A 25230-nucleotide genomic window follows, 5' to 3' on the forward strand; every position below is an offset into this window, starting at 1 on the left:
ATTCAGGATTGCCATGTTCAAGGTAGCTGCCACCAGCATGGCTGAGAGACAAAAGACGCATTCCACTGGGAAATTTGGTTCTCAGCGTTTTAGCTGTCCCCAGTTGCAACTTGGATGCTGGCATCAGGCGTGGGCATAAACATGTCTTGTTACAAACAAATAGCCGCATCCTCAGGAGAGAAACCGCTTTTTTATGATGTGACCAGGAAACAGATATTTCTGTGGACTGGATGGCATGATTATTTAGAAAACGTTCTACTTTGTATCATTTTATGTCATTTATATAAACACAGTAAGTCACAACTATCCAGCGCTTGTCCTCATTTGGGTTGTGGGTAAATGTCTGTCTCCATTCACACACAAACACATCTTGTAAACATCTGTCAATCAACTCACATACACCTGACCGCAAACATCTGTCTCTCTATTTACATGCACAAAACTTTCATGTGTTTGCATGCATGTGTGACATGGGCTGAGTCTCACACACGCACGCACGCACGCACGCACACGCACACGCACACACACACATTTTTTTCCCTTTTATGAGCTTTTAAAATGAACAACCTAAATGGCATATTCACCACCTGGGGAAACTGACACTGCTCTTGATAGCCATTCTGTCTCTGCTGAACCTGACTGAGGTAATAAATCGAGGGTAAAGAGTCAACATCTCATCCTTTCTATAAGTAACAGAACATCACTGTATGGTCAAGTTCAACTTTGCAGCGTGAGCGAAGATCGCCACGTCATGCTTTTTTATTTTTTTTTTAACTCTTTTGTCTTTTTGTAGTGACATTTTAGAATGGTGCTAAACATATTTTGAAGGGATTAAATACCAAAAAAACCCAACCCCCCACCCCCCCAAAAAAACCAATCCATTTGTATTTGTTCCCGACCATCATGTTATTCATCACTGATTAGTGCTCAACAAAACTGGTTGAAAGCAAAAAAAAAAAAAAAAGTCAAGCGCCAACCACATTTCATTGGCATGTCAATTAAGAAATATGAATTAAATAGACAGTTTAAAAAATGTTCCCGGTAGAAGACAGAACAAGAAGTTGATAAAGATCTGATTGATCTTGATAAAGTCTGCACAAATGGCAGGTTTTTGTGACTTTTGCGAAAATTAGACAAAATAATTTCCAAACCTTTTCAACGATTAATGTGACCCACAATCCGTTTCTTTCAATTGACTTTGGTGCACTCAAAATTAATCCTGTCTTGTATGACACGCAGACAAACAGAAACATCTCAAAAACATGCTTACCTTGGATGGGTCGTGAGTCTTCACAAAGGTTTTTGGACCTCCACTTCTTGTAGGTGGCACCCATCTTTCTTTTGCTTCATCATTGGATCCTTTGATACCTGGACAAGCACCCACCGGCACGGGATAGATATCATTTCCAGGTAAGGCTTAACTGTTTCTGCACAGTTCTGGATGCAGCATTGCCATGTGAGACAGTGGGAATCATAGGAACTAGTCAAACTTGCTTCATCAGAACCACAAGGCTAACTAAATAACCCCAATAAGAGGCTAAACACTGTGATCATCAACATAATTATTTCATTTGTGTGAACTCTGGATGTCAAAAGGTGCTTACCGTTTCTTGATAGGTGAAAAATTTATGGATTGTGGACGCTTCCACAGGCGAAATGAAATGCAAAAAGATGGCCAATGGCAAAGCAACATTCTAAAAAAAAAAGTGCAGTAAGTCGCAGAGCGTCAAGCAGCCTTGTTAAGATTACAAGCACGGCCACTTCAGGCATGCAGCAGAGCGCACTTGATGACAACTCCAGTCTCTTGGTTACCTCGGCAGCACATCGAAACATGATTCTTTGTACTCTAGTAAACATCCAAAGAGAGAATGTGTAAAAAAGGTTGGGGAGCTCTGCGGCCAGTCAGGATGCCGCCATTTTGATAGGTCCTGTCAGCCACAGGCATCCACTCTGGGCTGATTTGATGTGACAGAGGGCGACTCATCAATTCGGGCGAACGGGCGATCGTGATGAAGAGGAGGTGACAGGCAAAGAAGATGGTTGAGCCACTGAAATGACAGATGACACTTTTGATGATGTGACTCAAGTGGGCATGTGAACGTCCTCAGTTAGTGGATTGGATTGGACAAAAGTCAAGATGGGGTCAACACGCTCACTTTGTAAAATAAGGAGGTCATAATGACTGATTTCGAGAAATCCTTGATACCAAGCGCCAAATCATCCAAATCCGTGTTGAAAATAAATGTGTGCATGTTCAATTCAGCTTTCAACTTTTATTGGTTGCAAAATCGTCTCCAGCTGCTGAACGAATGTCAGAAACCAGTCCACCACTCTAGAATTGAACATGGAACGCATTACTCGACATAATTGTCATTGACATTTGAACTATAAAAATGGCTATTTACACCCAATGAAAACACTTGTGTTTATCAAACTATTAAAATCTTGTAAGCATCTTTGTATAGTACAATGATTGTTGCGGCGCTTGACATTTATCTTAGCAGCATGTGTTCCCACTCCTACAAATACTCCAAGGATACTTTTTTTTAATATAAACAACGGCAAACAATCACTTCTATTTGGACCATTTTATGACCACCAAGTGAGAGTGCAGGTAAAAAAATAAAATAAACTGGCTATTTCAGTGTTAAGTGCAACACTTACGCTATGCCACTACACATCGTGATTCAGAGAATTCAAATGCTAAATCTGCTAAATGTTCTCAACAATAGAGTGAATTGCGATAAAGTGGTGGCAATTCCTCCATACAAATTCATTCCTCCGTCTTTGATTTTCTCTTGGAGGTTTTGGGTCGGGAATCCTCTGATTGGGCAAGTTCTGGGGAGCCCGGAGGATCAGAAGGCGGGCTGGGAACACTGTCCACATCTGGGTCAGGGTCAAGTGATGTGGAGGGCCCTTCGGAGCAAGACAGATACGGCAAAGTGATAAAAGTACATCATTAAAGTACAGACATATCCCTGAGTAGGGTCCAGTGCAGTTCAACATCAACAGTGTAGCTTTAGGTGACCAGTGAACCTTAACTACGATGATGCACTGTGAATGCATCGCTATATCCTCCTGACTACCAGAAAAAAAAATGTTGTCCAATCACATTTATTTTGACATTCCCCAATCTATGTGAAGTAATTGGACTCCTCCAAAAAAATTTTTGAAATCCCACTACATTTTTTAAACAGGCTCAAATACACTTAAAACAACTCAAACAACACTTTGTTCATAAGAGTCTTATAATTAAAATGCCAAAAGCATTTCAAGACAAAATGTGGTCGATAAAAAGTATTACTTTTCCTCTTCCCATAAAAAGTGCTTGCACTGAGGGAAGCCATTTTCTTACTTTTTCTAACCCCTACAAATTTCGTATCATTGGAAAGCACTGAATGTCCTCTTTAGTGTAACAAAAGGAGTTAATGCGATTGGAGGCACTGGGTGGGAGATATTGGTGCAGTTCAACTCCAACTGTGTAGTGACCAGTGAACCTTAACTACAATGATGCACTGTGAATGCATCGCTATATTGACCAACAGTTTTAATCGTTGCGGGCTGTGAACAAGACTTCAGCGGTGAAGAATAAAGCTCGTGAGATTTGCATGGTTAGAAACTAAACAGTGTCCACAGGTTCACTGGCCTTCGAATAGTGAAGTAAGGTAACAATTATTTATGTGAAGCCTTGTGTGTGTGAAACGTGGTTTTAGCCCTGGAAACTAAAAGCTCACATTATAACGTACTTGTTGGTTGCTGGATATTCTTGTTGTAGCTGGCAGCAGAAGACATGGCCTGACCCAGGGCTTGGTTAGAACCAAGAGGAGCACCCGGGCTCGGGCTGGCTGCTCCTGAGCTCAGTTTGGACTTGGAGCTCTTGGACGGTTTGGTCCATACTAGGGTCTCTGGCACCTGAAGGGCTGCTCCCATCTTCTGAGCCATTTCTATGAGCTGTGACGAGGAGGCAATCACTTAAAGATGATGTACTGGCTTTAAGAACTGCGACAGCCACATCGGCAGTTTGGGGCACCTCTGGGTCAAAGTCGACGCTGCTACTGCCGTCTCTCAGCGTGTTGACTTTTCTCTCCATTTCCTGGTACTGATTCAGCGCTCCCTTCTTGTCGGCGAGATTGTAGAGGAAGATTGCAAAGTTCAGGTTGACCAGAGGGTTTGATCTACAGAGAAACGTCAACATGAGAGAAATTCGCCGCTTCTATTTGCAGGATTAATCTGACAGGTGAGAGAGAAGATAGGAAAATTTACTGGTCCAGATTCACAGCTTGCTCATACGCTCTGGTGGCATTTTCCACATCTTCCAAGTTGGTCAAAGCCACTGTTGTCAGAGGCACAAACTTTACTTGCAGTACTATCGAGAAGGCTCTAAGCACTTGTGCAATGTACATTCCAAAGGTTTTTGTATTGTCTTGTGTCATTTGTGCTGGTACCTGCCAGCAGCATGTAGAGCTCGCCCAGTCGCGGGCTGAGGTTGATGGCGGCGCTGAGGAAGTGGAAAGCAGAAGCGTACTGCTGCATGGTCAAGTGGACCAGGCCCAGGTTGTACAACACTTTCCAGTCAAAAGGAGACAGGTAGTGAGCTCGCTTCAGGCAACTGATGGACTGGGAAAGGAAAGATGAGAAAGAGAGAGGTGTCAGGAGCTGACTGTTTGAAAAGTAACTCAATGAAATATTAGGACCCAAAAAAAAAAAAAATCTAGTGATACTCAGCATACCTAATGCACCATCAAGGTCTGTCTGTCAATGTTGAAGACCAAAAAAAAAAAACAAAAAAAAAAACCCTCCAAACTTGACCGTGGAGGTATGTGAGAATTGCAGTTATAAATGTGTGTGAGCCACACTGAATGAGGGGAAAAAAATGGAACACATATCTTGATCTGATAAACTCTTTGGCCACTTCTCTCTTGTGGAGAAACTGAAGTGCTTGATGAGGGCCAAGCCAACATGCTACGGCATCTTCAACTTTGTCTTTAATAGTTTTCATGTGTTTAGAAAAAAAAGCACATTCTCTTGTGTCAGTAAATTGCTACATCAGTAGATCTCGTCTGTGTTGTTACAATTAGGAAATACACATTTTAAAAAATTCAAAGAGGCCATTAAAATGTTATCTTTACCCTTTAAAAATTACAACATTCATTTTATGCGCCCACTGCCAACTCGCTTTTGGCTGAGTGATGTAAGATGATACAGCGATGACTTACACACAAAACGTACAGTACAGGTATATGAAGCTGTAGATTTGGCTCGAAAATTATCAGATCACCTTCTTGGCCCTCGTCCGTCGACCGTGCAGCCAATAAGAACCTTGCTAATATTACGACCAATGTTGTCATTTTTGCAGGTCTCTTTTCAGCTAAGATAATTGCTGTAAGGGTCAGAATAGTTGCAAAATTTTGTGGAAACACTGCCAGGTCTACATCATAATGAGAGCTGTTGCTAATAATTGCGACACTCTCGTCTCAGACGTAACCAACACATTGGGCAAGCTTCAACAGTAAATTTATATTTAGATTACCGGTAATAGCTGTCTTACAGTGTCAATCCAAAATGAGCATTATGCTTTAAAGACATCATATTCAAGTTAACGTTCTATTTTGCAAGTGGTCGTAATGTTGTGGCTGGTCAGCATAAAGCACAAAACAACAATCGTTCATGTAAAATTATTTGAATTTCTGCCCCTGTGCACTGTGCCCTGCTCGACCAAATGCAAACAGAGAGTCACTTTGTGCAATTACTATAAGATAAGATAACCTTTATTTGTCCCACATTGGGGAAATTTGCAATATACGAAGGCCTCGCTCTCCTGCATGCACTGCATCTTCCTGCATCGACAGATCAATCTTTGGTATGCTTCAGTAAGAGAACTGAGACCACATCACTGAATTTGATTACATCCAATCCAACCATCAAAGTCAAGTAAGTTTTGGTTTAACTCTTGATTTAGTATACAGCTACCCATAAAAAAGTAAATAAATAAAAAATAAATAAATCTACAATGATTGAGGGAATGTGCTTTGCAACGTCACACCACCACACGAGCCGTGAATGCAGCAGGATGATTGGGTATTCAGCTCACGACGCAACCCCTCCACTACACAAGTATTTGAAAAGGCAGTTGCAGCAGATGGTTTCCAAAGGTGCAGACTCGTCGCAGCTATTGACAATTGCCAAATTTGATGTCCTGAACCACTCACACGAAGCGCACTGTTTTAAAGCACGTAATGGTTTTTTTTTCCAAGTGAGAAGTATGGTGTCTTGGGAGCATATGTTTCAAAGTTATGAGTGTATTTATAGTCAGAAAGTGTAAAGAACGTTCACACTCAACATAAAAAAAGATGAATATGTAATAAATGCTGAGGAGACAGTCAGTCTGCCGTGGGTGTCGCAGTGGGCTTTGAATATGAGTTTAGGTCTTCACTAAAAGCCTGAGTTGAGTGACATGTTTTCATGGTTGAATGGAACGCCACCAGGGATTGGCTTATTTTAAAAGTGCCGCTGACAGACTCACACCGATGAAACATATTTCATGAACAAATTGAAGAAGATATCCTGAGCATTAAATGTCTAATCTATGTATCTTTAACTTTCAGTTCAAGATTAAAAGTTACAATCCCGTGAAAAAGTATTTCATATTCATTGCATATTTATCACACTCAAAGGTTTCTGTTCATCAAACCAATTTTAATATCACACAGAGACAACCCAAGGAAATACGAAATGCATTTTCTAAATGCCAACTTAATTTATTAAGGCACAACACAATCTAAACCTACCTGTCTTGATGTGAAAAAGTTATTGCCCCCTGAACCGTACAATGGGTGGTGCTACCCTTGGTAGCAATAACTGAAATTTAGCATTTGCAATAATTGGTGATGAGTCTTTCACGTCGCTGTGGATGAATTTTGGCCCACTCTTCTTCGCAGAATTGCTTCTACTCTGCCATCTTGGAGGATTTTCTAGCATGAACCGCCCGTTAAGGTCATACCACAGCATCTCAATTGGATTCAAATCCGGACTTTGACTTGGGAAACCCCCAAACCTTAATTTTGATTTTTTTTTTCCCCCCTTTCAACTTGCTGGTGTGTTTCGCATTATCGTGCTGCGAGATGAGTGCTTGCGTGTGAGGGTGCAAACTGATGGTCAGACGTTCTCCGTCAGGATTTTCTGATAGACAGCAGATTTAATTGTCCCATCAATCACAGAATGTTGTCCTAGTCCTGAGGTAGGAGAGCACCCATAAACCATCACACTGCCACATCCATGCTTCACTGTTGGGATAATGTTCTTTTTAAATCAAATGCTGTGTCATTTCTACACCAGATGTAAAGAGAGCCACATCTCCCAAAAAGTTCAATTTTTGACTCATCAGTCCACAGGATGTTTTTTCAAAAGTGTTGAGGATCATCCAGATGTCTTTTGGCTAATGTGAGACGAGCCTCTATGTTCTTTTTGGACAGCAGTGGTTTTCGCCTGGGAGCTCTCCCAGGGATGACATTTTTGGCCAGTGTCTTTCTTATGCTAGAGTCGTGAACACAGGCTTGAACTGAGGCCAGTGAGGTCTGGAATTCTTTGGATGTTGTTTTAGGTTCTTTTGCGACTTCCTGGATGAGTCGTCATGGCACACTTGGAGTAATTTTAGCTGGTCGACCACTCTTGGGAATGTATGCTACTGTTCTCAGTTTTCTCCATTTGTAGATAATGGCTCAGACAGTGGTTTGCTGAAGCGCCAGAGTCTTGGAAATGGCTTTGTGACCTTTTACAGACTGATAGATTTTAACAACTTTTTTTCCAAATTTCTTCTTGACTTTCTTTGGGTCATGGCATGATGTGTTCATTTCTTGAGATCTTGTAGCCTACTTCATTTTGTCTGACAGATTATATTTACGTGATTCCTTGATTCAACAAATGTGGTGCGAGGGTGTTGCCTCTGAAATTGAACTCAGTTTTCCCCAAACTGTCGTGAGTCACAGTTACTTTTGTGATTTAACGGGGCGGGAGGTGTTACCTTTTCATGTAGGGAAAGGTAGTTTGGGATTTTTTTTCTGCCTTCATAAATTAAATTGACATTTAGAAACTCCATTTTGTATTTCCTTGGGTAGTCTATGTGTGATATTAAAATTGGTTGGATGAACTGAAAACGTGAGTGATAAATATGCAAAGAACACAGAAATCAGGATGGGGGCAAATACATTTTTACAGCACTGTCCATGTACAGATAGGAACAGCAAGTCGGTTATTCACAGTTGCTTTCGCTGTAGGTGAAAAATTGTAATACAATCATTTAACAACCTTGTTATCCCATTTTTAAGCACCAAAACATTATGCAAATAAGACATTCTGTTTTTGGTAGAATCCTTTTGTTGTGGATTAGTAGCTGCATTGGGTAATCCAGGAATTGCACTACTCACAGCAACGTATTTCTTTTTGCCAAAGAAGCACATGCCGATGTTGTTCCAGAGAGGGGGGCTTTCGGGCACAGCACATGCTGCGACCCGGTACTTGTTCATGGCCACATCAAAGTCCCCATGGGTCTGCATCATGCTGCCTGCAGCCAGGATGGCCTGCAAATGAAAGCAATCATTAGCGAGCTATTAGAGAAAGACCAGCCGCCCTTTGAAACGGGAGGAAGGATGGAGCGGACCATCTGACAAGCAATGACCTTTTCATTTGCGTTGATTTACTATCATGCTATCATGAAGGCCGATCAAACCAAAGAAAACTAAGACAACAACCCAATGTGCATGCATATGCACGTACCTTATAATTGTTGGGGTCGAATGTGAGGGCATTTCCAAGGTGCTCAAAAGCTTTTTGATATTTACCAAGCTGTAAAAAAAAAAAAAAAAAATGAACACAACAATGTAACTGTACTAATATACGGTGTCCCCCACATAATATCACTTATATCATTTGACCTACTGAGAGAAAAAGCAGACCAAGAGTTGTCAGCAGTTCCGTATTCTCTGGAGAGAATCTAAAAGGAGAAAGAGAAAATGCAAAAAGAAAGATGACTTTTCACCGACGTCTGTAATTTTGTTTAATGTCCCATCTTAAGCGTCATCAAGCATGGTTAATATTCAGAGATTGTGCTGATGATGCAGTCAGGATCAGTTTCAATGCAAAGGTGGCATATTAATTGAAAAAGAAATGGTAACGAGGGGGCCCATCACTATTTAAATCAAACTGGTTGTGGTCTCATTTAAGCAACAACAGTGCTGGAGCGCTTGATTAATTCATTTACAGCCACCAGGAGGCAAACATAATGAGTGCCATGACACGGATATCATTTCCTTATTTACGCCAAGGCCTGATGTTTAAATATTCAACATCTGAACAGAGATGGAAATGAAGCAAATCAATACAGAAGTGAAAAGGCCCCTCAGGTGAAAATGTCAACATGCAAACTTGATGAGAAACCAGGAGAAAACATTTACATTAAAACTCTTTTGTTGGTCATAAAAATGGTGACTGTTTGAAAGCGCTTCTGAGTTTTCTCTGCTCTTGCAGGCATTGAGCCCTGCCCAAAATCTGAGAATAACTGATCCCCCCCAAAAAGGTCTTGATAAATCAACTCATCTTTAGTGAGCACTTAAAAACACACTATAGTTTGGAAAAAAACAACCATAATACAAATTAAAATAACTAATTATTGTTGAAATAAAAAATATAATCTTTGAAAACTGAGCCAGTTGGTGACCTGGAAACACTTGTGACACTTGGTCTGTCCTGAGACCAATTAGTCAGTACGTTGGCCGCCTGGTATTCAGAAAGTAGCCTGTTGGTGGTGTCCGTGTGTCCGAAGTTTCATGAAGTAGGCATACTATGAGGTCCAAAATTTTGTGTCCTCTCGTTGCACAATCTACATTATGTGTGATTTTGTGTTGGTAGATGCGAGAGAGGAACATGACTGAGGTCTCCACAGATCAGTATGAGGGCGTCGGGATGCATGATGTCACTCGCGTTGGCTGCAGCAGCCGAAGTTTCAATGTAAACAAACAACTGCCGTTTTCTAACAACCATTAGGTGATCTAAATGGCGACTAACCTCACATTGGAGGTAAACTGTTGCAACCGAGAGGGAAAAAAAAAATCTTAAGTCTAAATGTAGTTTCTTCTGTCACTTGATCAAAGTTCAAGGGCACACCAAATGCCACAAGATGGCACTAAAGCAAGATTTTTATATTCGACGGGGCGTGGGCGGATCACAAAAACACCAAATCGGTGAGTTTTCCCATGAATAAATAAAAGAGTGAGGAGCAAATCATGAATATGCGGGTGAACACTGCACATGTACTTTGGTTTTGGAATAACAACTGGCAATTAATGCATCTCCCTAACATCCAATACCTGCAGCTGTTTGATGATGCTAGCAGGATTGTGCACAAACTGAAAAATGTGAACATCAAATTTTGGGCAGAGGTGAGGCATAAGATGAGATGGGAGACTTGCGGTCTTCATTTTAACGTGACGTTAAGTGTATATTGTTTGTTTTTCCTCCGGTCTGAGCTCAACTTACTCCACTGCTCTCTTGTACACATCAATGGCTTTGTCAGTTTCGCCGGCCAGCAAGTGGACTTTCCCGAGCGTCATGAAAGTCGTGTCGTGTTTGTTTAACTGGAGAGCCACGTTGAGTTGCTCCTCAGCCTGACAAACAGAAGACGAAATCTAGTTCCAAAATTCAGAATCGGTAAACACGGTGTTGATTCTCTCGGCACACTCACGTGTTTGAAGTCTTTGATGAAGAAATAGCACACTCCCAGATTGTGACTGATCTCCTGAAGTGAGGAAGAGTTGGATATTTACCAGTGAATTTCAAGTATGCGGTCCTTTTGTACACAGTTGGATAACTGCTCAAGTGTAGCCATCCTTCAATACGACTGAGCCTGATTCCGCCAAACTTTGGCAAGCAGTGGAAAATGTTGTGCCCCGTGGCACAAAGCACATCACATGAAGTGGAATTCTGCACATATTTGTAAGAGCGTAGCTACGTGACCAGCCGCCCCCCGCAGGCCTGCATGTGGTTCATTATGAAATTACCTCCGTTTATAACGAAGAAACAGCCTCTGTAGTTAAGTAAGCTCTAAAAGCCATGGATCTGGCTCAGCAAACATCATTGGAAAATGGCTTTGGATATTTTGGGCAGATGCTCTTTTGGGCAAATGTTCTTTGATAAGACATGGTTCAATCTGAGGCTGAATCCGAACATTTCGACAGAGAAGTGCTTTGTTTTCTCTTTTTAAAGCCTTGCCCACAAATGTGTACAAAATCTACGACTATTTTCTGTGAGTACATGAAGTGCCGTAAGAGTGTTTCTTTTCTTTTACCCAGTCTTTCTCGTTGAGCCTTGCAGCTTCACGATAGAATTCAATCGCTGCTTTGTGCTTTCCCAGTAAAAACCTACAAGAAGACAGCCACATACATTTGACCAATCCACCATTTTAACATGCTCAACAGACATTCGATCGCTCCTACGGCAGTTAACAGTAGTAGTCACGCTTTGGTGTCTAATCTTTCCCCAAAGTATTAGTAATGCTGAGGGCATTAGTAAAATTCTTCATGGTGTTGGGCCGGGCTGGAGCTAACTCACAGAGATCTGGCTACTTGCTTCAGATTGTCAGCGCTGCTGGGATTAAGGATGGCACAGCTCTGAAACAGCTCCAGGGATTGTTGGATCTTGCCCTCGAGACGCAAGATTAGTGCTGTGGCAAGAAAAAAAAAAAGAACAGACAAAACACAAAAGAGCCTTTAATTGCACAAAAAGACCTACATTAAACATCTAAGGAACAGTAAGCGGTCCAAAGAGTCGCATGTCAGCACAACACGGGGAAGCCATTCCACAGATATTCCGCTTCATGTTGCACGTGTTCACCGGCTCACCTTGCACATATATGGCATATTCGCACATTCCATTCGTCTCCTGCAACTGCTCCTTAATGATTGCCTAAATGGACAGGATTAAGAAAAGTGCGTCAAAGGACCAACCGCTCAAGTTTGACTGGTACTGTATTGAATAAAAAAACAGCTGTAATTTACATTGCAACAGGTACATTGATTCAACAATAGACGTGGAGATTTTAGCGTGATCATTGAAGGACTAGCTAATTAATTGCGCCTTCTTTTTGCTTGGATGAATGACACAGTCATGAAATGGAAAGCAGGCTGTCAAGCTGACGTTAACAAGCAGGCTAGCCATTCTGTTTTGCTTAATTACCCAAAGGCAAGCCAACCAAATATTTCTTAACCAGATGATGGAGGTTAGGTTCCCTCTGTCTGCCCTTATGCTACTCCACCATTCGGAGGTCATGCTAACTTTTCTGCACAACACTACTTGAAACAATGTTTTAAATTTTTGAAAAGGCATTTAGTCGGGTGGGGGTGGGGGACTAAACCTCTTAAATAAATGAAGTGGCGGAGCCCTGTATACAACTTTTGGTCTTCATTACGGCTCAGGTCAAGGGTAGCCACACCCATTTGTGCCAGAAGGAAGTCCCTTGGCACCTATTATTTACAAACATTAAGAAATGGGCAATATACTCTCTATACAGTTAACTGTTTGTTATTGTGGTTGTGAATTGCAGTGGTGTCCAACCGTACTGTTTACTTCCAGCGTATCCCCCAAAAGTGACATAATTTTGTAGTCGAATATATAATGTGAAAATAAAATAACGTTTAATGCTGGTGTAATGTTTTACTTTTTTCAGGGTGAATAATATTCACTTGGAAAAGGCACGACAGTGTGGTAGAATGCAGTCAAATAAGAGTATGCAGCCTGGATCTGAGGATATAAAAAAATAAAATAAAAAAAATAAATCGGCAAAGCTGCAAGAAAGCAAATTTGGACACGGGACAACAATTCCAAGAGGAAGGCAAACAGAAAAATGTGTGTCTTGTCCCAGGCGGTGCGCATATTGAACATTTGTGAAGCTTTGCGAAATTGGTTATAAAATTCTGATCTGTCTGAATATGTTGTTGGAATTTTGATCAGTCTTCTATTTTTCAACATGAAGCCGGTTTACCGTAATTTTGTTTGCCCATGACACACAGCGACTCTGATGCTCCTACGTTAAATGACACCCTATATTTTGGTTTCCTGAATTCGCTCCAGCAGAGTCAAAATATTCGACAGCCCTCCGCGTGACGCGGTTCTTGAGTAGGAACTTTGGTGTGTCTAATTTAGCGGTCGGTCAGTATGCATGAACGCCACAGGAAGAATTGCATTGATGAAGGCTGTTTACCTTGCAGGTTTCATACTCTTTATGTATATAGTGCTGGTGGATGAGCCAGTTTCTCCTCTCCACAATTGGAAGCTCAGGGGCTGAAAGAAATCACGGAGAAAAGTGAATAGTATTCACTGCTATGAAGTTCATTACCATTTTGCATTCACTTCATGTCTTTGTGCGCATCCGAAGAGTCCCCTCCTTTTGCAGTCATTATTACATCTCTGAGCCAAAGCCATATGGCCTACTGCCAGTTATGGCCTGCAAGCGTTTGTTTCCCCCCCTCTTAGAAACGTCAAGGCTCGCTCTATTTGAGACCATTTTCAATTCATACAGTCCTAATTTGTCTGATGAATAAACAATCTACCGCCCAATCTGCCAGCAGACGTTAACGCTACATACGAGAAGGCAATCAACCCACGAGCCACGATGTGAATGTTGCCGCATTTACAATCTTTTTAACATTCAGCAGGTAAGGGTAGTCTGCTCGTTGCCTGGGCAACAATGTCTTTCACTAGTCATGTGTTGGTGAGAGAACATTGAGAGAATTGAGGAAGAAGATGCTGGATCATGAGAAATGTGACCACAATGGTTCAAATCTTCTTACCAGTAAAGGGCAGCCTTTATTTCACATGGAAGCAACTGTAAATTCGATTAAAGTCTCAAAATAGGATGAACAGCAACGGGAAAAGAAGTGTTTAGCTTTAAATCTGCCACTGACATTTCGGAATATCATTAATGAACTGCCTGTGTGAGAATAGTATGAATTACACCAAAGCTCCCTTCTGTTTCTTTGCTGTCAGCACTTCAAGCGGGGCGCCTTTGATTTGCCGCTAAAAACGCAGCCACTTCCAAGTTGTTCTCAGAAATCCTCTCCATAGCTGTAAGAGCTTCAAACGCACTCACTGGGTCAAGACTGGGAATGGTCCTATTTGTAGTGACCTAATCCGCTTTCTTCCTGCTGAGACAGCAATCATATTCTCTCAGCCGTGGGCCCAAAGCTCCTCTGTGTCCACTAACTGAAATCTGGGGAGTAACGATGGGATACATGGATTCTTCCAAGTTTTGGTATGAATAATAATATATATTTTCGAAAAAAATTGCCAGGAAAGGGGGCACAGCATGGAGTCTCCTAAAAATAATCCTGTGCTGAATAACTTCATCCTACACACGATTCTGCTGTTCTTTGTTATATTTGAGGCTAATGGCGAATGCTTGCAAGCTCTCTGAATCTTCTAATAGGGAGGAAGAGCAGACGAGACGCATGCTGAGATCAAAAGACACACTGGGAAAAAGTCATGGAAAAGATGAAGGGTACAGCTATACTCTGCCAAAATGTGATGCGATGCCATTTCTGTATTTAATTCTTCATTTATAATTACGTGATTTTCAGATCAAATATGATTACATAGCCATAATTTGAGTTGTACACGTCATTGGTTAAGTCTTCTAAGTGGCTATGGACTTTTAGTCTCTTTTGTAGAGTATTCAAAAGCGTGCTGTTGAGCTTTATAATTAATATGGCGCAGTACAGCATTTTTGTGCATGTGTATGGCATAACTAAAGCTGACCTCATTTTGTAAGTTGAATACGCAAGACCCCCTTTTGACTTTACGATTAAAATAAACTCTAAACACTTCCCCTATTCAGTCCCACCACTGATCCTCTGGGTAAATTAGGTGGAAATCTCATTTTGATGACGGCAAGGTAACAAAACATACCACAATGCGCAGTACAGTGAGGATTTACAACAGCATACAATGGAATATAAAGTACCCTTTAACCGAGACTTATTTGCTCATCTGAAAAAACACTGTTACGTACTGTCAGGGAAATTATTAAACAACCTTTCACAGGAGTCACAAATGAGAAATGATACTATTGTTTTGTTAAGATTACTTGATGTCAATATCTGTACAAAAGGGCAGGGGACCCGCATTGCTTCCATTTAAAGCCCACCATGGACAAGGAGGAGGGGGACCCCTGCAGGAGAGTTAGCATCACACATGCATCTCGAGTAAAAAACCTGCTCCGAAATGTGACATTAAAACAGAAAACAACTCTGATCTAGACGTCATGTTACACAAGTCCAATAAGTTTACCTTTGGGTGCGCGACGTTTTTTTACTTCTGAGACCACCGGGGGCTGAAATACATCAAATAAGCACATGATTCAAAATGAACTAACATGCCACATTGCATATAGGAAAACACACAAAAAACAAATCGAACCGATCCTTTTACAACTGAGAGACCAAACATGACTTCATAATGTACACTTACGAGAATGCGACTACTGCATTCAATTTTGATTCTCCCTTGTAGTGGAAAATGCATATAAAATGAAATGTGCTAAGGACAGTGCAAACACAACACAAAAGCAACTTTTAACATGGGTAGGTTGAACACCATCATTACCTTAAACTGGTGAAATTTAGCATATTTCATCATAGTCAAAAATAATTTTAAAAAGACCTCTTCTAAATGTCAAAGTTATTTCCAAAATTAGAGTCCAATCAAGTGGATCAGGCAACCCTTCACATTTGGCTTCAGACTCCAGAGGTAATGTTTGCAGACAGACACGCTCTTTATATTCAAACCATGACACTGGAGCCATAGTCAGTTGAAACAATAAACTAGGTGTGTGTATGCCTCTGAGTGGCTCATATTTTGGAGTGAAGGGAGCCATGGGAAAATTTGTGTTGCCCGAGAGCGTATTCTCTACCCAAACTTAACATTTTCAATTATCCTGCCCTTTTCTCCTTGTAAAGCACACAGATAAATAAATGGAATAATGGAACACGAAATACTTGCATGGTATCTGAAAAATGCTTTACTGTAATATGCTTTGATGTACAAAACCGCAGTTTTTTTTTCTTTTATATCTGTATGTAATCATCCACCTTGTGTCAATTTCTTGTTTATTGAAGCATATTTTTAGATCAACCGTATGTTATTTTACTAAGATGCATATTTCTTTTCTTTGCTTTTAAATATCTTAAGGTTCTGTTTATTTGTGTGTTTTCCCCTGTGCTTTTACATGCCTTTATTCTTCATTATGTGAAGCATTTTGAGTCAACTTGTGTATATGGAACTCACTGTACAAATAACACTGCCCAGTCTTGCTTTCAAAATGCCCCCCCCCCAACACACACACACACACACACACACACACACACACACACACACACACACACACACACACACGATTTAACTTTATATCTGGCAATATTTTTAATGCAGCTTTTTTCCCATCTACTTAAAATGTTCGAGGTTACGACTCATATTTGAATGTTTGCGGTCATCTCCAAGTCCATTGGTTAATACTTTCAGTGAAATACACTTCTCATTAGTCAGTGAATTCTGGCACAAACTACACAACAGTGGGCATTCGCAAGGTCAGTTAAGTCAGAGAGATACCGTTAGTATAACCTAGATGGAACGTTTACTTCACAAACAGCGTCTAGCTTTTATAATGACGTTGGACGAGGGAGATTACTCCTTTTCACTGCTAGCATTGAGATAATTTAGATCCGATTTGGGCTGGCTTTCGGTGTCGCGTTAAAATCCGTCCGTGTTCATACAATAACCCAGCATATTTTTCCGCGTATTCCAACAAAAGCATACTCGTGCCAAGTGTTGTGTGTACAGTATTTCGATGCAAACAAGCTTGACCTCACTACTTACCACTGCATGTTGCTCCACATCCGCCATCTTGGAGTCGCCAAAGCCGAACTCGAGAAGCTGTTGCCATGGATACAAATGCGGAAGGCGAGCTTGAACCATCTTTTGAAAGTGCGCCCCGTACAGGAGCCTGGGGTTTTACTTCTCCTGATGGAAGGAACAGAGAAGATCCCTACTACATTTGTAAAAATCAGCCACTGGAAGGTTTGCGAGTGAGCGTAATGCGCGGAGTAAATATTCTAAATACTAAACTGTTCATTTGTGTCCTTGCTCTGTGCCTGTACACGTCGACTTCATAAATAAACCCGAAAGAAAAGCAGTGCTGAAGATGGATGACGTCTACCTGTATATGGACAACACAACACTATTCACAACATTAAGGAGGGATTTATTTAATCAATTGTTCCATCAGAAACCCTAATTGTACATCAAAATAATTTACCAATACATGCAACATACCTTAATACATTCTTAAGAACAAATAATTTCTTTAGTAAGCGAAGAGAAGGAAAAAGTTATATGACAACACCCCCCCCCCCAAAAAAAAATCTATGGAAACAGGTATGTAACTTTACATCTGCTTCAGGCACAGACACACAACAAAATCATTTACAGTGCCTTAATAGAGACAGTGAAGAGTTAAGTTAAACTGCATTCTGTGGCCCTTACTCGTACTTGGTTTTTCTTTGCAGAGCATGTTTCTTTTCCCCACAAGTATAACTTGTCTATTCTTCAAAGGAAAAGGTTAAGTATTTTTAGGCATCCTTCATATTTATCATCTTCAACCCAGATTGGGGCTATTTGAACATTTGAAAGTGGTTATCAACTGCAACAAAAGATTCGACATTTGTAAAGCTGACTTAAAAACTGAACGTGAAATTGTAAAAGGTCAAGCCAAACCAGTGACACATACACCAGACTTAGGAATGCTAATTTGGATAAAATGTTTCCCTAAGCAGGGGGTGAAAAGCACACACATATGTTACAACTACAATGTTTAAAAAACACCGACTATTAACGACAAGCTAATAATTAACAGACTGAATTGATTATCAACATTGATTTTGTTTCACATCGGTGCCATTTGTAATACAATTAGCAGTGTCTAGAAAATTGACACATAAATGTTGTGTTCTTTTGCTCGTTAATCAACTTTCTCAGTTATGGTTTACCTTCTCTCAGCAACAATGAAATAAATAAAACCACCCCACGGCCTTTAAGGCTCCAATCAAAGCATGGAACTCTTTACAAATCAAAATGTATCAACCAGCTGCTCCAGGCACAACTTAATGTCAGCCTGTAAACAGTGACTTTTCTCACTTCATTTGAGCAAAGCAACTCCTTCATGGCCTATTCTTCATTACTTATCAGGAGTATATGCAAGAAAAAACATAAAAGATGGCAGCAGTAACAAGTAACCTACACCCAGAGAAACAGTACTTCCAAGGCTGTGGTGGCAGAGACTATGAAAATAATTGACCTCGGCCATCTGTTTTCACACGTTTGGACCACATCGGTTTCAGCAGCCAACCTGTTCTTTATCAGGGTTCCATTGCACATGGCCAGAATTAACAATTTCACATCAAGCATACCTTTTTCACCGTTGCTCTCTGTGGTATGTGTGTTCTGTCGTGAGGGTGAAAAGAAAAAAAAAAGTGACAAGAAAAAAAATCCAATCGGACTCTGCGGGATCTAAACCTCAAAAGGAAGTTGACAGGGCTTTCAAAAGTAGCATACCAACTGCACTTTGACATTACCAAACATTCAAGTCCTTTTTTTGGGTGGTGATGTAATGTCATTTGTCCTGTCTCTTTGCTCCAATTCAGCTTTGTTAGTTTGATAACAGCCTCATGTTGCACTATACAGTGATGAGGGACTCGGCGTAGAGTGCATTCCAAAGCATGTGCAATTCATACACCATTCAAGACCCATGTCTTGACTTGCACATTTTCATATACAGCTTTTGACCATGGTCCCTGTATATCGCACATTTGACACAAACGAAAACCATGTGGCAGCATGATTGTGGTCAAGTTATTTCTTTCTTTCCTTTTTTTTCCCCCAATTATTATGATCTGTGCCCCAGGGATATAACTAGTGTGAGATCACATTGGAAAAAGGGCACAATCTAACGCTTTAGTTGCTGCTAAAAGCTCCCTGAGCAGCTGTCGTAGCAGCAGACTGGAAGGTTCTGTTGGTCAGGACACCGCTGGAGAACTCCTGTTGAGCCTTGGTGAAGCTGGCTCCGGTACGTCTGTACTTGTAGTGGACCTTCATGGAAGACAGACAGTACAATAGTCATTTTGAACTGTTTAACAGCAATTCCATGATGAACTGCTATAGTTTTTTTGGGAAAGCTGCATACATACTGTATTGTTTAAGTGATGATATACATGACTCACTGGAAAAATTAAATTACTCACATGCATGCACACGCTAACATTTACGCGGTCTGCTAGACAATTAATTTCTTTTGCAAAGTTGTAAAAAGCTTAGTTTAAAATACCATTTTGAGGAGCATGACTGCCAGGATCGCATTCACGGTGAAAAAGCCCGCCACCACCATCATGACAACGGCCACAGCCAAGTTGGTGTTGATCATGCTGATGGATGCAATCCAGCCACTGTCAAGAAATGCACACATAAAAACACACTATGAACAACTCAGAAGCACTGTGCAACAGTACACAAAATTACGGTAATGAATATATCTGCTTAACACTCACCGGCGATTAATGGGAAAAAATATTGATGGATATATTTCAAGAGGATACAGAGGAAAGGCAAAGAGAAAGGAGCCACACACTTACAAAGGACAGAACCCCTTAAAGAAGACAACAGCCATCTGTCAAAGAGACGCAAAAGAGAAGCTCATGTAGAGGCCACAATAGCTTGAGTGCACACAAGAAAACACACGACTCCATCCATGTTGTGGCAGCATGCTGTTGCGCGTATGCCACGCCCCCTTACACTCGACATGCAGATCATTCCGCAGGTGTTCAACTCACCTGTTGCCCCACTTGGGGATCCCCACAGTCTGAATGATGTACACAGCCACTTGGAAGAAAAAAACAAAGAAGAAGAAAAAGAAGCTGAAGGAACTGTCAGACCTGGAAAGAAAGGATGCACACACAACACAAGGAAGGAATTGAGTCATCAATGGCAGTTACAGCCCTTCGAGCACTGATACATTCACATGAACTTAACATGAAGTAGTTACAGGTGATGATTACTCCCACATTCAAGAATGAAACCACGAAAATGCCGATGATCCATTCGGTCCACGAGCACAAAACCAGTAACATAGTACAGCGTACCTGAAGGCTCTGTACACGGGTCTGTACCAGCAGACGAAGGAAACAGGGGTGAAGAGGAGGAACCAGAGGATGGACAGACCAAAGTCGACGCCATACTGAGAGTCCACTGTGAAGTAGGCCAGGCAGGCCAGCACGTTGAGAAACAGCGTGACACTGTGGACTGTGCACACGCACAGACATACACACAATCAGGGACAGACTGTGCATAAACAGTAAACCACGAAGAGTCTAGTGGTGTGACTGGGAGTCTGTATTTCGGACACAGGATTACTGTTCGTGTGTGATAGGGGCTGGCCGCAAAGAGCAAAAATCTGTGAAATATAGAGTTTAGAATGACATATACGGCTCACAAGGTGGCAAGAGTCCGATTGATACGTGAATGACTCAAAGGAGTTCTTCATAGTGACTGCTTCAATGTGATCTGCTCAGGAAAGGCCCGACATTCAGTACGACAATACTTTGCACTGATTGGGCAATGCGGTAACTTGTGCATGCCTACCAAACTTATGTTTTGACTAATCATGGCAACGGAAGAAAATGTCATCGCTGGCATGTACCTTGGTTTGACCGGCTAAGGCCAGTCATCTGGAATACTGGTGCAGATGGCATCATGGCGTTGCATTGTAGTTGTCGTTTCTTTCAATGTAAATATGCGGATAAAAGGCGTTTTGAACAAGGACGTTGGTTTTTGAATCGAGCAGATTGTCAACTGAGAAAAGTTTTCGTCACAGCCGCACATCCTGCCCCCCAAACACACTGTTGCTTTGTGATTGGTCCGCACTACCAGCGGTGCAGCTTGGAGGAAGTCAGCGGGCTCGAGCCAAGATCGATTCTCGGGGTTTTGCAAACACTCAAACACTGAGAGAATTCAAATTACAGGCAAGGTTAACAAGGTGCGGCACTGGACTAAAACTGGAGCGAACCATAAAACATCAACATTTTGTCTAGCATGTACTGTGAACTCAGGTCACATAGAGGACTGTATTCAGTCGTTAAATTATTCAACAAACAAACCAGCTTCACAAGAGGCTCAATAGCATAAGCAGCATACTAGCCTAAAAAAAACCACGAAAGCACAAACTGACATGACATCAGTCATGGGAAAACAAATGCATACAAGCTAGAGCTGGGTGATAATGATATATATTGCGAAAGACAAGGGTAACATTGTCATTTGTCACCTACAGTAAAATGCCAGTCATTAGAAGAGACAGAGGAAGCTTGATTTGAAGGGCTAAAGATTTCACTTACCATTCTTATGCTGCGCATCTGCCACCAAGTGGCAGAGTACACAACAACACAGCAAAGTGAATCATAATACACAGTCACCATACAAAAGAAACCTACAGTGCAAAGTCCGTTAGGGTTCAATGAAAATAAATTTAGAAATATAGGGCACGTCAAAGCATGCTGGGTACTTCAAACGACACAAGGCTGGCATTGCAGCTTGCACTTTGAGCATAATCAAAAAAACAAATACTAGAACTGAGAATTTGAAACTTTTGATGGCGGCGCGGACACCCGCAGCGGCTCCTCTTGTTTTATGTTCAGAGGGAAGAAATTTCATCTGTGCTGTATGTTACACATACGTACAGGACATTTGACAATAAAGTTGTATTCAATTCATTGTTTTTTTAAGTTTTTCCAGTAAGTGAGCGGTGGAGATTGTCCCAAAAAGCGTTGATAGGCCGTGGGTAGTTGGCAGTTGGTTGTAAAATGGGTGCCAGTGCAGTAGCTTGTTATGCAGCGGCTCCTCTTGTTTTATGTTCAGAGGGAAGAAATTTCATCTGTGCTGTATGTTACACATACGTACAGCACATTTGACAATAAAGTTGTATTCAATTCATTGTTTTTTTAAGTTTTTCCAGTAAGTGAGTGGTGGAGATTGTCCCAAAAAGCGTTGATAGGCCGTGGGTAGTTGGCAGTTGGTTGTAAAATGGGTGCCAGTGCAGTAGCTTGTTAGCAATGAGTTTTTGGATGGGTGCTACTGTGGCTAAACAACACCTTGTGGTTTCGCTCCTAATTCAGTAATCATAGCCTCCAGGGCAGGGAATGAGCTACACTTCTTCCAAGTATCGTTCTCATGAAGGGATTATGAGGAGTAATGAACAGAGGGACGCTGAAGAAGCCATTCTAATTGCCTAACCTAATATCATGAAAGACCGGAATGAAGTGCTTGGTGACTGAGTAACATTTTCACTGAGCTATCGCAAAGCGCAGCCATCTTTGAACAGCAAAATGGCATGCAATTTAATAAGTGGAGAGAAAATGAGACAAAATAATGTTACACACACAGCTCAACAAGAAACAACTGTGACAGCAGACAGGAGAGGTGGCCTACGAGATTAAAAGTACTGTATATTAATATTGAGGATAAGCGATTCAGAAAAATCGATGTATAAAGGATAAGCGGTTCATACAATGGATGGATAGATAGTATACTGAATATGAATAATATTACTAACGTGATTTATTTTCATAATACAGTCCTGAGTTTTGAATTTGACTCTTCCATAATAAATGCATGATCTAAAATCCATTACCATGTGATGGGATCCAGGATACTTACACATCCACAGGTAGTACATTCTTTTACAGATCCGTCGGTATTCTTCTGGGATGTCTGCCTCAAAGTCTTGGTAAAAGCATGGCTTCACAGGGAAAAACTTGGGCAGGGGAGGCCAGTTGTTCTCTTTGACTTGGGGTCAAAATAACAAATTGTGTTACCCTCAACAGTTGAACAATGCACCCATTTAAAAGAGTGCAGTGACTTACCCCCCGTGTTCTGGGGTGTCCTGTTCTGAAGTTCCTGCTCCTTTCTCTCCAACTCTGCTGCCTTCCTCTCCAGCTCTTCTTGCTGCTTGACCAGATTAGCTTGACCTGCAGCTGCCGCAGCAGACGCCTGTTATAAAACGGATAGGTTGCTGGTTTATATACAGTCCGGCAGACATACCCTTCAAGTAGCCTTGCGGCAAACCCTAAGAGTGCTCCCAACACCATACATTAAGTCAATATTGACTGCTTTTAGATACAATGTGTGTATCCTCCCCCACAAAAAAAAGGTGGAAGACTCGAAATAAGCACATCAGCCACATGGTCAAGCCGTTCTAGGTTGGAATCTCAGCCCGAGCCTTTTTGGATGGAGTGTACATGTTTTTCCCCTGAGTTTGTGCTTTTTTTCTCCTGGTACTCCAGCTTCACGACACACTCCAAATACATGAATGTTAGATTAACTGACAACTCTGACCTCTCCATAGATGTGAAATTGAGGGTAAATGGTTGTTTGTCCGTCTGTGACCTGTCACTGACCGGCAACACATTCAGGGTCGAACCCGCCTCTTGCCCAAGTCACCTATGATCAGTTGAGTTCACCAATGATCCTAATTAAGACAAGTCTTCTAAAAGAATGGATGGTTAAACACCCACCATATATGTTCTCATTAGATGGCAAATGTAAAACAAAGGTGAGACAAGCTCAACTTCAAATTTTTTCTTAAAAGCCACAGCACACTAACTTGCAGATGTACACAATGGCTTTCAACGAATGACACATCTCCTTATTTAATTTCTATAAGATTGCCTGTTTGTCTCACTTGTGAACTCTGCTCCACTGAGGTTTGCAGTATGGCGGGTTGAGATGAAACAGCTGAGATGGGGATGGTGGTCTCACTGCGGTCCTTCTGCGGAACATCATGGAATGTATCTCCCCCCCCCCCCCACACAAATGTGTGTGATAAAGAATTAAAGTTTACAATCATTGCAATACACATCAAAAGACAAGCGGCTCACCAATTCAGTGGAGAATGGGTTGTAATCCCGAATGCCATCAGAGGCTCCTCGGGTGGCCTGAGTGACAGAAGCATCCTAAAAAAAATTCACACAGTATTCATATTAGCATTAGTCATAATCATTAATGACACGTGGAACAATGGATGCCCAAAACTGCATTTGATGTGGCGCAATAACGCAGGTTCAGAGTTCAGGAAAACCATTTTAAGGTCACATTTTCCAGACGATATATTAACTATTAAGCGACTCTGCTGGTTTTAAGTCTTTGTTAAAACGTTTCGAGGTTAAACAAACATTTTTCCTAAGCAAATAGGGAGCTAATAACAGCGCGTACGCCGCTCAAAAGCAACATTACTGAGAAGTGAGCAAGCTGACACACGAAAACATCCAGTATGCTAACCCAAGCCCTCAAAAAATGCAACAGTGTTCCTCACATAGTGGATGATTTAATTCAGAAATTTAGTTTTTAAACGGTTGAGTAATGGCGTTGAGGAGGCATATAATTGGCTGAATACGAGCAGGCACCTGTTGCAGATTGTACCTGTTCAGGTGACAAGACCCAGTCACAATTTGAAGCTTTGTTTCCGAGGCTTTTGATTATAAACAGTCCATATGTGGACAACATTCCATATTTATATTTACTTATAAGTGACGTTTGTTCCGGTAGATAATGTGCAGGCCAAACCCAGTAACCGACCAAACAGGTTTCTTGAGTGTAAATCCTAAAAACCCAAATAAGGACAAAAGTCGTTTCTCCCTTAAAAACGGAGCAAAACAAAGTCTCACCTGGAAGGGATTCACGTCCATGGGTTCGGCGAATGGGTTGCTGTCAAATCCCGACATTGTCGCGTTGGGTTTTTGTTCTCGAAAACCAGGCACCTTGCTTCCCTCTGGCTGCAGTTGCTCCGGATGGCGCCACGGAGGCGTTCTACGCATGCGTCGCTCCACAGGTAGCCGCGTCACAGCGCACAGCAGGATGGACGCGTCACTTTTCTTCGATTTTACCCGAGCCGGGGTTTAGCGGTTGGCTCGTGGTGGCACCAATATTTTTAATCAAACCAACGCAACCATAGTTCGCACTGGTCACATACCTACACTGCTTCAACTCTAAATTAGTGTTGGGATCTAATCAGAAAACAAACGACTCTATAGATCCAAGTACATCTTGGTGCATACACGTCATAAACCAGCATGGCGTTCGTTGATGATA

The 25230-nt window shown here is 41.5% G+C and overlaps 2 protein-coding genes across 5 annotated transcripts; both read right to left on the reverse strand.

The window, feature by feature from the left end:
• Positions 1-2261: 2261 nt before the first annotated feature.
• Positions 2262-17206, reverse strand: bbs4 (Bardet-Biedl syndrome 4). Of its 2 annotated transcripts, XM_019886667.1 has the most exons (17): positions 16918-16954; positions 15334-15376; positions 15131-15214; positions 13250-13329; positions 11892-11955; positions 11602-11713; positions 11339-11411; positions 10736-10789; positions 10531-10658; positions 8935-8989; positions 8773-8841; positions 8424-8576; positions 4446-4617; positions 4264-4333; positions 4031-4175; positions 3747-3951; positions 2262-2916 (listed from the first exon to the last, which is right to left on the reverse strand). In XM_019886667.1, the coding sequence occupies exons 3-17, from the start codon at positions 15177-15179 to the stop codon at positions 2774-2776; spliced, it is 1572 nt and encodes a 523-aa protein (XP_019742226.1). In that variant the 5' UTR covers positions 15180-15214; positions 15334-15376; positions 16918-16954; the 3' UTR covers positions 2262-2773. The 2 variants fall into 2 exon arrangements, with proteins under 2 accessions (XP_019742226.1, XP_019742225.1); XM_019886666.1 differs by lacking the exon at positions 15131-15214 and having other exon boundaries at positions 16918-17206.
• Positions 17207-17290: 84 nt separating this feature from the next.
• Positions 17291-24957, reverse strand: LOC109525850 (secretory carrier-associated membrane protein 2-like). 3 transcript variants are annotated; one of them, XM_019886668.1, is made up of 9 exons: positions 24807-24956; positions 24021-24095; positions 23825-23911; positions 23007-23133; positions 22801-22929; positions 20232-20391; positions 19923-20024; positions 19421-19538; positions 17291-19185 (listed from the first exon to the last, which is right to left on the reverse strand). In XM_019886668.1, exons 1-9 carry the CDS (start codon positions 24954-24956, stop codon positions 19051-19053), a joined length of 1083 nt encoding a protein of 360 aa, XP_019742227.1. In that variant the 3' UTR covers positions 17291-19050. The 3 variants fall into 3 exon arrangements, with proteins under 3 accessions (XP_019742227.1, XP_019742228.1, XP_019742229.1); XM_019886669.1 differs by lacking the exon at positions 24807-24956 and adding an exon at positions 24562-24660; XM_019886670.1 differs by lacking the exons at positions 17291-19185; positions 19421-19538 and adding an exon at positions 19615-19759 and having other exon boundaries at positions 24807-24957.
• Positions 24958-25230: the final 273 nt, after the last annotated feature.

Source organism: Hippocampus comes, unplaced genomic scaffold (assembly GCF_001891065.2).
Source record: "Hippocampus comes isolate QL1 unplaced genomic scaffold, H_comes_QL1_v1.1 scaffold261, whole genome shotgun sequence".
NCBI lineage: Eukaryota > Metazoa > Chordata > Actinopteri > Syngnathiformes > Syngnathidae > Hippocampus > Hippocampus comes.